At 38.6% G+C, this 12317-nt stretch overlaps 1 protein-coding gene across 1 annotated transcript in view; it reads right to left on the bottom strand.

Annotated features, from left to right (window-relative positions):
- The window catches only part of Hook3 (hook microtubule tethering protein 3), a 95577-nt gene that overhangs the window by 26706 nt on the left and 56554 nt on the right, over positions 1–12317 (bottom strand). Inside the window, exons 14-16 of the mRNA XM_048456475.3 lie at positions 9070–9139; positions 7161–7301; positions 1863–1950 (exon numbers count right to left, since the gene is read on the bottom strand). Coding sequence (XP_048312432.1) covers positions 1863–1950; positions 7161–7301; positions 9070–9139 — 299 coding nt within the window. The remainder of the gene's footprint in view (positions 1–1862; positions 1951–7160; positions 7302–9069; positions 9140–12317) is intronic.

The raw sequence follows: 12317 nt of genomic DNA, 5'->3' as shown, positions 1-12317 counted from the left end.
AACAACTCCTTAATGTTTTAATTTAAGCAAAAGAACCACACACATGATCCTTATTACACTATGACATTTAGTTAGGCCACTCACCATGCTTACACGCTGTGTGCCACCCTCTTTTCCCCTTTCTACCAAAATAAATCCACAAAAGTAAACTTAAAGTTTCCAAGACCCAAATGAACTTTTATTTATTTTGTTTAAACGAATATAGAAACTATATGAAGAAAGAAATACTACATCCTACAGCTGGCTACTGTTAAGTAGGCTTTATTATTTCAGTGCACTAACTCCAGTTCTTGGAGATTTATCATTTAGACACGTTTTGTTTGTCTGATGGATTGCTTTTAAATCATGACACTGGGTCAGGGGAATGGCTTAGTGGTAGAACACCTGTTTGAATCTCAGACTCACACTTTGTTTGTTTATTTGTTTTTTGAGACAAGGTTTCTCTGTCAAACAGTTCTGGAACTCAATTTGGATAAAGAACAAAAGAAATACTTGGCATTTTTATCTAGCCCCATTCTCATAAGGTGTATGATTGTTAAAAATAACAGCAGTTGTGAACTGATCTAGGCAACTAAAGCAATTACCAACTTATTAAGAAATAAACTAAATTGCCAAGTGGTGGTAGTGCACACCTTTAATCCCAGTACTCAGGAGGCAGAGGCAGGTGGATCTCCGTGAGTTCGAGGCCACCTGGTCTACAGGCTCCAAGCTCAGAGAAATCTTGTGTGGAAAACCAAAACAAACAAACAATCAAACAACAACAACACAACAACAACAAAAAACCCAAACTTCCCAAAAATACAGGGCACACTGGCAACCTAAATAACATATATGTGTAGAGAAACTTAGAAAACTAAGTTTGAGTCCTCAAGAGCTTTTAAATTTAATATTTCCAAACTTTAAAAGTAATTCACTTAACTCTCTTTCTCTTTCCTTTTCAGTTGTTTCTATGTTAATAAGGCTGGAGATTTCTCCAGCTGGCTGCATTAATGAAGCAACCCAGAAAGAATGAAATCCAACGTCTGAGATCATAGAAAACTGCACTGACAACAGAAAAACAAGACTGAGTGAGTAATATTTAATTTCCCTATTTTCTACACTGTTCTTTTTTGTGCTTTAGTTTTATTGTGTGTGTTTTATTCAATATAAAGAATTTGCCAATTACAACTTGTTTACTGTTGTCAGAGATGTCTACAAGGCATCCTAGCACTGTGAGAGGTGGTTAGTGGACAGAGATGATGTAAGTCATTATCAGCACAGGTACCATACTCCAGTGAGAACGTGCTAACAGCACAGGAGAGCTAAGACAGAGATATGCTGAAAATGCTAAAAGAATATAAAAAGAATGTATGTGATATATAAAGAGTGGATTCAGAAACTCAGAGATGATTAAATATCATATTGTATTAAAAATTTTTTCTTGGGCGTATCTTTACAATTTTTTTTTTTTTTGGCCTGAGGGGGAACTTTTCATTTCAGTATGAATTGAGCACATTTAAGATGTCGAGCTTCTATGTTTATCTTGCCTGATAAACACAAGTAAACTTAGCAGACCCAATTAAAACAGGACTTTTAAATAAGGAATGCCAGCGAAAAGGAACACAGTATTTCTTCCATATAACCAGTATAATGTCAAATTATTAGATGCCAAATAAAAAACTGAAGATGTGCCTGGCAAAGACCACTGTCAACAGGTTTAATGACCTGTTCCTGGGACTCCGCAGGTGAGCTGTGGAGTACACAGGCACACAAGCACATGCCTCCATGATTCACACCCATACATTTTTTGAGAAAATATCAAAATTATAGGTTTTCTTAGCTGTGAAACTTTTGAAGCATAGTCGGTACATATCAAAACTTACATCTTCTGCTTTTGAGCCTTGATCCTGCAAAGATTTCTGCAGTTCTTCTACTTGTGACTGTACTTCTAGAAGTCTCTGATTCACCAGCCTGCAAAGCAAACACATATCAATTCTTTACACATACTTATTCCCGTTGGGCTGTCATAATGGTTTCACTGAAAGCGTCACTGGCAAACTCAGAACTCAGGTTGTTGTGGCACTGCATAACTGCAATAGGACACTCGCAGTTTCATAAGTAAAGATTACTTTCCATATTAATTTTTTTTTCTAATTTCACTTTTTGGCTGGAGATATAGCTCAGTTGGTAGAGCACTTGCCTAGATGCATACGGCCCTGGGCTCCATCCCCAGTATGGTATAACAGGCATAGTGGCACATGCCTGTGGTTCCCAACACTTGGGGGTGGAGGCAGGAAAGTCAGAAGTTATACACACAGTAAACTTGAGGCCAGCCTGGTATACACTGTGAGCTGTGTCAAAAAACAAAACAAAGCAAAGTAACACAACCTCACTTTCGCTTTCTCTCCCCTCTTTCCTGCTTTTTTAAAAATCTACGATGCTACTGTAGACTTTTGGAGCTAAAAGACCCGGGCTTTAATTTTAAATGTGCTAACTGAAAACTGCTAAATATTCTTTGGCTTCAGCTTCCTCAGTGTTAAGATGGAGCTAATATTACTGTTGTTAAGGGTTACAAAAGGCAGTTTTAATATATTGTCTGGCAGAATAACATACTTATTTGTTACATAATATTTCAGAGTTCTGAATAACTTTGCTAGCAAAGGAGGAAAATAAATTCTTTCTATAGATGACAAAACACTATACAATGAAAGTTCTAAAGATTCTACCAAAAATCTTGTAAAACTGATAGAAAAAATTAGGTAGTAGGATACAAAGTCAATATAAAAAATGTTAGCATTCCTTTTGTTTTCTAAGACAGGGTCTCACTATGTAGCCCTGTGGGCCTGGAACTCACCATGCAGACCAAGCTGGCCTGGACTCTTGAGACATCCACCGTCTCTGGCTCCCGAGAAGTGGGATTAAAGCAGGGAGCTACCAAGCCCTGCCAATGGTAGTCAATCTATACACCAATAGTGAAGTTTCTCAGAAAGAACCCAGAGAAGAAACTCCAACAACTGCCAAAAAACCCCACAAATGAAAAAAAAACAATAACAGCAAAAACAAACAAACAAACAAAAAAACAAACTCAAACCAAAACTCTTCTAGGAATAAACCTAACCAAAAGCGTGGCAGACCCTAGAGTGACAGAAACCAAAGAGGAATAACAGAGGACGGAAAGAGCTTCCACTTGATGGACTGGGGAATTAACGCCGCTAAAGCTTCCAGGCAGCCACCCAAAGCAACTGCAGATTCAATGCCCTCAGAATTCCAACGGCGTCACCCCACAGATCAGAAGACCAATGCTGGTGGCGTCACTCATTTGATCTAAAAACCATCAGGAAGTCCTAACAACAGGAATATAGTATTGAGGTAAAACCAGACCTAGTCAACAATGTATAAGAGGTTCCAGAAATGCATGTTCAGTCAACCAATTCTTCATAAAAGTTCAAAATTCGTAGGAACAAAGACCACTTTTTAAAGTAATAGTTCCAGAAAAATAAATATCTGCATGTGGAAGACTGAAATGTGACTAACATCTCTCACCTTGTGCAAAAAATCAATTAAAAAAAGACCTTAAGATTTAAATCTTTGAAACTATTACAGGAAAACATAAGATCATTAGCATAGGCAATAATTTCCTCAACAGGAGCCCAATAGTTCAGGAAACAAAAAACTTAACCAAAATCAAGTAACTAAATCATTAAAAAAACAGAGAAATCCCCTAATAACAAATCCTGTCAAATAAGCTTTTGAAAAAGTTAACTATTTATTAATTTTACTTTTATGGGTGTTTGGCCTGAACGTATGCCTGTGCACTACATGTATACAGTGCCTGCAGAGGCCCAAAGAGGATGTGAGATCCCTTGGGACTAAGGCTGTAGTTAGAGACCATTGTGCGCCCCCTGTGGGTTCTGAAACCAAACCCAGGTCCTCTGGAAGAACAGCCAGTGCTCTTAAACAGTCAACTTTCCAGCCCAAATGCTGGCAAAGGTATAAAGAAACCAATGAGTGTAAACTAGCAAAACAGCTACGGAAATCGGTAAACTAAAACAATGACCTGATCCTTTTATGCTGTTCCTGTGTACACACACGAGCCAGTCAGTATACAGCCGAGGCACTTGCACACTTACGTCTACCACAGCACTATTCACAGAGCCAAGCAATGCTAACAGCGTAGGTGCTCGTCAATAGATAAATGGATAAAGAAAGTGTTGAATAAATACATATTTCATTCAGTCATGAAAAATAATGAGATTTTTGTCATTTGTAGGATGGAACTGATAGACATCACGCTAAGAGAAAAAAGGATCCACAGAAAGAAAAGTATGTTTTCTCTCATATTAGGAAACCAAGGATGGAAAAAAACCCAAACCAGAAAAGAGACTAGAGACTTCTGTTAAGGACTAGGAAAGGACAAGGGACAGGCACTGTGTGGCAGGGATGGGGTGGGATGGGTAGTGGAAAATCTGAAAACAGTCACGGTACAAACATAAACATGGTATAGCTAAGTATGAAAATGCCATAGTGAAACTCACAAATGTATGAATTAATGTGTGTTAATAATTATAACCATAAACCGAAAACTAAGTCATTTGTAAAATACAGGTACAGTGTGAAAACTACTTCTCTGCTTCTGGAGAGGAAAGAACAAGAATCAGGGGAAACAGTGGGAAAGAACTGTGGGTGCGTTTTCTACTGCAGTAAAATCTCGAGTAGGAAGCAGTAGGCTGGATCAGAATGGTTAAAATATAGAGACCAATGGGTACAACTCAAGATACTTCCCTCATCCTCTATGACTTTCTTTTCTCTACCTTCTACTTTTTCTAGGCTCCTATTGCTAAAAGACACCACACACCTCAGACACAGAACTTGGAGGACTCAAGCTGGAACTGACCTGGAAGGTGCCTCTCTGCAGACTAGGTCTCAGTATCAGAAGGTGCCATGCAAGCTACTAAGTAAGAAAAGCAACCAGTAGTCCTGGACAGCTGTGACCCTGTAAACCAGAACAATGCCCTGGCTGGCCTGGCAAGATATTCCCAAGGATACAATACTGGCACCTTTGCTTGCTGGTAAGGGCTGTGCAACTGGATTTAAGGTCTAGTCAATAAGAGGGAACTCATGCTGTAAAGCTGCCGGGGGATATTATTTTCAAATGTGTGACTTTTGTTTACATTGCATTTGTTTAATTCTGTGAAGCTGTGTTACTGTGCCTGTCTAAAGCACCTGATAGTCCTAACAAAGAGATGAATGGCCAATAGGGAGGCAGGAGCAAGAATTGGCGGGGCAGGCAGACAGAGTATAAACAGGAGAAATCTGGGAGGAGAAAGAAAGAGAAGCAACGAGAGAACAAGGGGAGGAAGATGACAGAAGAAAGAAAAGATAAAAGCCCAGAGGCAAAAGGTAGTCGGGATAATTTAAGAAAAGCTGGCAAGAAACAAGCCAAGTTAAGGCTGGGCATCCATAACTATCAATAAGCCTCCATGTGTGTGATTTATTTGGGGATGGGGGGCAGAAATAAAGAGTAAGACATCACAGAATAAAAAGCAGGCAACTACTGTAGCTGGAGAGGTCATGGGTCCTAGAGGAGACGCTCCTGCTATCCTTTTTCTAAACTAATTATTCCTAATAATATTCTAAATACTTATTCCCACAGGTAACTGTGGCTTTCACACCTTATCAGGTTTTGTTTTTTGTTTTTGCAGCAGATGGAGACGGTCACAATGATCCACAGCTGATCAAAGTCTAGAGAGTAAGTGCCCATGGGTGCCCAACCCCAGCTCTCACATCTACAGTGCAACTCCTTCAATTAGGTCCAGGGAAAATTGCGAAGGAGGGGACTGAGAGATCTGAAGTGCCAGACAGGAAGCCTTCTGTGAAATAGCACCTTTAGGGACTATATCCATGGACTCTTAACAGTATGGTTGCCAAACAAGACATGCACAGTAATGCCCCTAAATGATATGCCGCATGGATGAGGAGATGAGGGAATCTCACAAGGCCTCACCCCTAGGGAAAGAGCTACAGGTAGTCAATGGCTCCTGAGAGAGAAGAATCAGCTCTCTTCAGGAATGTGCACCTGCCTCAGCTAGGTTATCCAATCTCAAGTGGGCAGCCCTAAATGTTTGTATATAAGAGCAATAATAAATGAACTCAGTACATTTACATACATATATTAACAACAGTAATTATAGAAGAGGTCATGAATTTAAGTGGAGGGGCATGGTAGGTAAAGGGAGAGTGGTAGGAAATGACATAAACACAGTACTTGTGTATGAAATTCCCAAAAAAAGACTATATAGTGAGACCTGATGTGGGATATCTCTCTGTATACTGTGAATATGTTTTATTACCACTGGTTAATAAAGAAATTGATTTGGCCAATAGTCAGGAAGAGTAGAGTCAGGTGGGAAATCCAAATAGAGATACAGGAAGCAAAAAGATGGAGTCAGGGAGATGCTAGCAGCCACCTGGAAGAGTAAGATGCCAAAACAGTATCTGTAAGCTACAGGGCATGTGGTAATACACTGATTATTAGAAATGGGTTAATATGTAGAGCTAGTCAGTAAGAAGCCTGAGCCAACGGCCAAACAATTATAATTAACATTAAGCCTCTGGATAATTGTTTTTGTAAGTGGCTGTGGGGGACTGGGCAGGACAGAGAAAATTCACCAGCTACAGAGACCCTATGTCAAACAGATTAAATAAACTTAAAAAGAAATATAGCTGAATAAAGACAACACCAATGGACATGCCAAAGTGGATGGGGAAGCCCATGGGGCCTCAACCTTACACAAAAAACTGTAGCAACTAAGTAAAGCTGGGAGTGGGAGGTGGCCCTTCAGGGAAGAGCACACGACTGGCTGCTGTACAGTGACAAATGCTCAGCCCTGAAAACAAACACACAGGTAACATTATACATACTGAGCAGCTTATATTTAGGAGTATGTATGCACAAACATACATATACACACATGCAGTAACAAGTAGTGAAAGAAGAGGCCATGAGTTTGAAGGAGAGTGGGAAGTAGAGGATTTAGAGGGATGAAAAAGAAATGTTTAATTATAATTAAAACAAAAGCAAGAAAAATACTAGCATATAATCATTTTTCAAATGAATCATAAGCCTTTCTTTAGAAATCCCAAAATCAAGGCACAGAGCGAGAAGCTGTGACTGACTCTACCTGTTCTCGGTCTCCAGCTCATTCTTGCGTAGGTTTGCATCATCTAGAAGGCTCTGCAATAAGGCAATTTTCTCATTGTCTGAACCCTCTTGATTGATTTTTAACATCTTATTCTCATGCTGAAGACGAATAAGTTTCTCCCTGAATGAGAAAAATAAAAGCTGATTATCTAGTCCATTAAGACACTGTATGACATGATCTAGTTATATAAAGTTGGAGTATCAATACACAGGACACAAATGAGAAACTAAGTGCCTGCAACTAGTTCAACGCCTTTATAAGTGCAAAAGATACCACATTTAATGAACTTTAATGAACTGAACTCCTTCTAGAATGTACAGCCTGAAGAAACAGTTTCTGTGTTTCATGACAAAGGGCAAAGAAATTCCAAATCCTATTTCTCTTCTTATTTAAATATTTAAACTATGAACATGACTCTTTAACTATATAGTGCAAAAAATGACTGTTGCTAAAATTCAACCTTCTAATTCTGTGTATATATACATACAGACAGATATTTATTTCTCAAAAACACATTTTGTACTGGCACTCGCTAGTTACACTTAGAATCCCACCATCTTTTAATATTATATCTCAACAATTTAAATAACACAGCACTAAGATATCAATCAACCATTACTTACTTAGATGATACATTTCATGCTTTTAGTATTTTAATAATGAGTGGCCTTATAAAATACCTTTGTGCATATTGTTGACTATTTCCTTAAGATTATTTACCAGAAAAGCAAATTTTCAGTTAAAAGATGGGGACATTTCTATATATAAGACACGTTCTTCAATTTGTTCTAAAGACATTTTTCCCCACTTCTAGTTCTTCCAAAACCCTAACAGGAGTGAAAAATATCAAAAGTTAACTCACTGTCTATGGTATATGTTGTAAAGTTTTCATCACTGTTTATATCATTTTCTGATGAGCTCTTTAGGATATAGAGCAGATTTAAGTTATTCCCAATCACATGCAGAAGAACCACAGCTGTGGGTTAAGTTTGCTCCTTTTTAGCTTAACAAACCTTTACCAACAGGTTTCCTTAACTGCGTTTGGAGTAAAGGATATGGCCATTCATTTATAAATACTTACAAAGAATAAGTATGCCTTCATTCAACTAATTTCATTTGTTCCCAGATGGTGAAAAGTAAAAGGTACATAAGGGGCTGGGGAGATGGCTGACAGCCAAGTCTGATTCCAGGAGTCCAAGGAGGAGAGAGAGAACCAACTCCCAAGATGTCCTCTAACCTCTGAACATGAGCTATGGTGGAGTGAGCACGCATGTGCGCACACACAGAATACACAAAACACACAGCATTAAGATGGGACCTGATGGACAATATATGATAAAGACAATGACAAACCGGTCCAAAAGTAAGAGCCATGTTCAGGATTAATCATTACCTTCTACACACTTGTTCACCTCTTCTCATTTTTCAGTCATATTCATAACGCTGAGAAATGAACTGAAGGAAACGAGGTCTCTAAGCTACGACTAGATAACAGGTGAGGAATATTGAGGGAAGTAGCTACAGAGGGAAAGAGTTCCTCTATTTGTACCTTGTGGTTAATAGATAAATCTTAGTAATTAACTGTTTATTAGGGTGATAGCTAAGTACAACCTTTGTCTTGAGTACTTTCATGCTGTCTGCTGAGGTTCCAAAATGGGATATGTGAGTTTTGCTTTTGTAGTGTGAAAGACTGCCTCACTCAAGTAAAAATAATTCGTTCTCTTGACAATTTAAAAAGCTTCTAAAGTACTGAAAACATGAAAATTTAATACTGAGTTCAGACTAAAATGTCCATCAAAAAGAGGAGCTAGTTCTTTTTCCATTGGAGAGAAAGTTCTCTACAAGGATGTTGTGTGGAGGGACTGACTGCCACTGTCATCCTCGTTACCTGATTTCCGGTGTAATAATCTCTGCTGCGAGGCTGTCTGAAGATTCCTGGCTTCCCAGAGGCATTAACCCTATAAATACACAGAGAAGAATACAGTTAGGGAAGCACAGCTACCTCCTTTGCTTAAGAGATATAGTTTCTGCAGGAAAGCACAACCTTGACTCTGAATTTTAACAGCTAAAGAATTCAAAGGTTTTTAAAATTTTATTTAGATTGTTGTTGTTTATTTTATGGTATTAGTACTTGAATCTGGCTCTGTGGATGCTAGGCAAAAATCACCAATTTTCTCAAATAAAAGTTAAAGTAGACTTACAAAATTAACTGATCATTAAAACAACTGTAACAGTCCAACTACATACCATTAAGTACATTTCAATGTTGTCTAGTCAGAAACTCTATAACAATTAGATTATTCCAATCTTCCTGCCCGATTCCCTGGTAACCTCAGTTCTATTTTTAGTCTGCCTAGACATGTAAGCAATCACGTATTGGTCTTTTTTATTCAGTAAGCACAATACTTTGATGACTGTCCACATTACAGCACTTTGCAGAACTTTCTTCCTTTTACTGTTCAGTAATATTCCATTGTGCGTATTTACTGTATCTAAGCTCAGACAGATGTGCATTATTTCTGCTTTGTGGTGACTGTGAATAAGGCTATGTGTATGTAATTATATAATGTGTATATACAGTAAAGCTGGATGTGTACAATTATTGGGCTGCATCCACTTTCAGTTCCTTTAGTGATGTACTTACAAGTGAATCTGATGAATCACATGCTATTTTATGTTTAAACATTTTTAGAAGCTATCAATTTTATTTTCACAGCATTGCTCCATCCCACCAGTAATGCATAATGGTTCAATTACTCCCAACCAATTCTAATCAACATTTATTTTTCTATCCTTGGGGTCATGGTGGTAGTGGGAAAAACATTAGCCTCACTAATTAGTTTGTGGTAACCCACTGATTGATTTACCTTTATCTAGTGATCACTGAATGATATCACTATTTCATGTGTTTACTGACCATCTGTTTATCTTCTTTGGAGATACATAGTTCTTTCTATTCAAATCCTTTGTTCATGTGTGGAATTTTTATTTTTACTATTGTTCAATTTTTATAAATTCTTCAGATAGCCTGGATATTCTCTCTGCGCACATCATATATTCATGTACATGTATGAGATCATATGTAGAAGACAGAAAATCACCCTGCACTCTATATTTGTGTAGCATGTGTGTTCTGAGCATCCAAAGTAGCCAGAAGAGGGCATGGGATCCTCTGGAACCAGAGTTACAGATGGTTAAGAGCAGCCTCGTGGTTGATGCTCTTCCTTTGGAAGAGCAGCCCGTGCTTTTAACCACTGAGCCATCTCTCCAGCCCACTGGTTTATATTCTGAGGCAGGGCTTCTCACTGAGTGGCAAGTCAACTTAAGAAACTCCTACTTCCACAACAGCAAGCACTTTCCCACTGAGCCACCTCCCTAGCCCCTGGATATTAATTCACTCAGATATCTGCAAATGCAAATACTTTCTTCCACTCTGTAGATCCTCTACCCTGCTCTACCCTACTCTAGTGTTTTGGTGCATTAACATTTTCAATATTGATAGAGTCCTCTTCATTCATTTTTTTTGTTGCCTATGCCTTTGGCACCAATTTCAGGGGATTATTTTCAAATTCAATGTCATCAAAATGTTCCCCTACAATAGCTCTTATATTTAGTCTTTGAGTCAGTTTCATTCTTCTGCATTTGGATGCAAAATACACAATCCATTTTCTCCTTCCTCCCCACTCCCCTTTCACTAACTGCTCTGGCTAGAAATTTTAATACTATCCTGAGGAAAAGTAGTGATAGCAAATATCCTTGTTTTCTTCCTGGTCTTAGAGGAAAAACTTTCATTCTTTCACCACTGAGGTTTTTCTAAATGTTTCTTTATCATGTTGAGGAAATCTATTCCTGGCATACTGAGTTTTTTAAAATTATGAGTAGGTGTTGGAATTTGTCAAATGCCCTTTTCTGTACAAACTGAAGCGATGCTCATTTTGCTCACGTGGCTGACAATGAGCTCCATACCTGCCCCTGAAGGAGTTCTCCATTAAAGTTCTCAACAGGAAAGGTGCACACCTTTCCCACTCTTGTTCAATACCCTACAGGTCTTAGCTAGTGCAGTAAGACTCAAGAAGGAAATAAACGGGATACACATAGACAGGGAATAAGTTCAAATTAAAATTACTTTGCTATTCTATCTCATAATCAGACTATCATTAAGAAAATAAATGACAGTTGGGTGGTGCACACCTTTAACCCAGCACTCAGGAGGCAGAGGCAGGCGATCTCTGCAATTTTGAGGCCAGCCTGGTCTACAAAGTGAGTTTCAGGACAGTCAGAGCTAAAACAGTAAAACCCTGTCTCAAAAAACCATAAAAAAAGAAAGAAAGAAAGATAAAAAGGAAAAGAAATGACACCAGCTTGAACATGGGAGAGGGGAAACCTTATTCACTGTTGGTGCAAGTGCACACTGGTACAGCCAATATGGAAATCAGTGTGAAGGTTCCTCAAACACTAAAAACAGAAGTAACATGTGAGTCCAGCTTTATCATTCCTGGGCACATACTCAAGGAAGTCTCTATCCTATCACAAAATGTGTGCACACCCCTGCTTAGAGCTGCTCTGTTGACAAGAGCACCTCAACTGATGGACAGTGAGAGCTGTGAAGAAAACTGAGCGGCTTTAAGGGAGAGAGGGTGACAGAACACTTATGAAATGAATGCTGGGGATGGGCAGAGTAAAGAGATGCAGGCAGTGAAACTGGGGGAGGGGGACTAAACCAAGTTTGCATGAAAAAGCCACTAGGAAATAAATAAAACAAGGGATGGAGAGAAGGTCCACTGCAAAGTTTGAGTGCTAGAACCAACCGACAAGGTGGTTGTCCTATGCACATCTCTAACTGCAGTTCTGAGGGATCTGGCATCCTCTCTGGGCCTTCATGTGTCCATAATTATGCATATTCTTACAAACATATATATAAATACATATATCTTACATGTAAGAAACTTTAAAAAAGTTCCACTACGAAACCTTACCTATAAACTATTTGTCAGGAAGACCCAAGACCCTTAAAACAGTACATGTTTTTATTGGTTGCTCACCAGAACTCCATTAATGGTAAGATTCTTTTGGTGAACACACCGTATGTTTTGGATGCAGAGCATACAGCAGTCAAGCTATACCTGAGCTGGAAGT

This window comes from Myodes glareolus, chromosome 23, assembly GCF_982192425.1.
Source record: "Myodes glareolus chromosome 23, mMyoGla1.1, whole genome shotgun sequence".
NCBI lineage: Eukaryota > Metazoa > Chordata > Mammalia > Rodentia > Cricetidae > Myodes > Myodes glareolus.
Note: the sequence above shows the minus strand (reverse complement) of the source record. Positions and strands in the feature narration are given on the sequence as shown.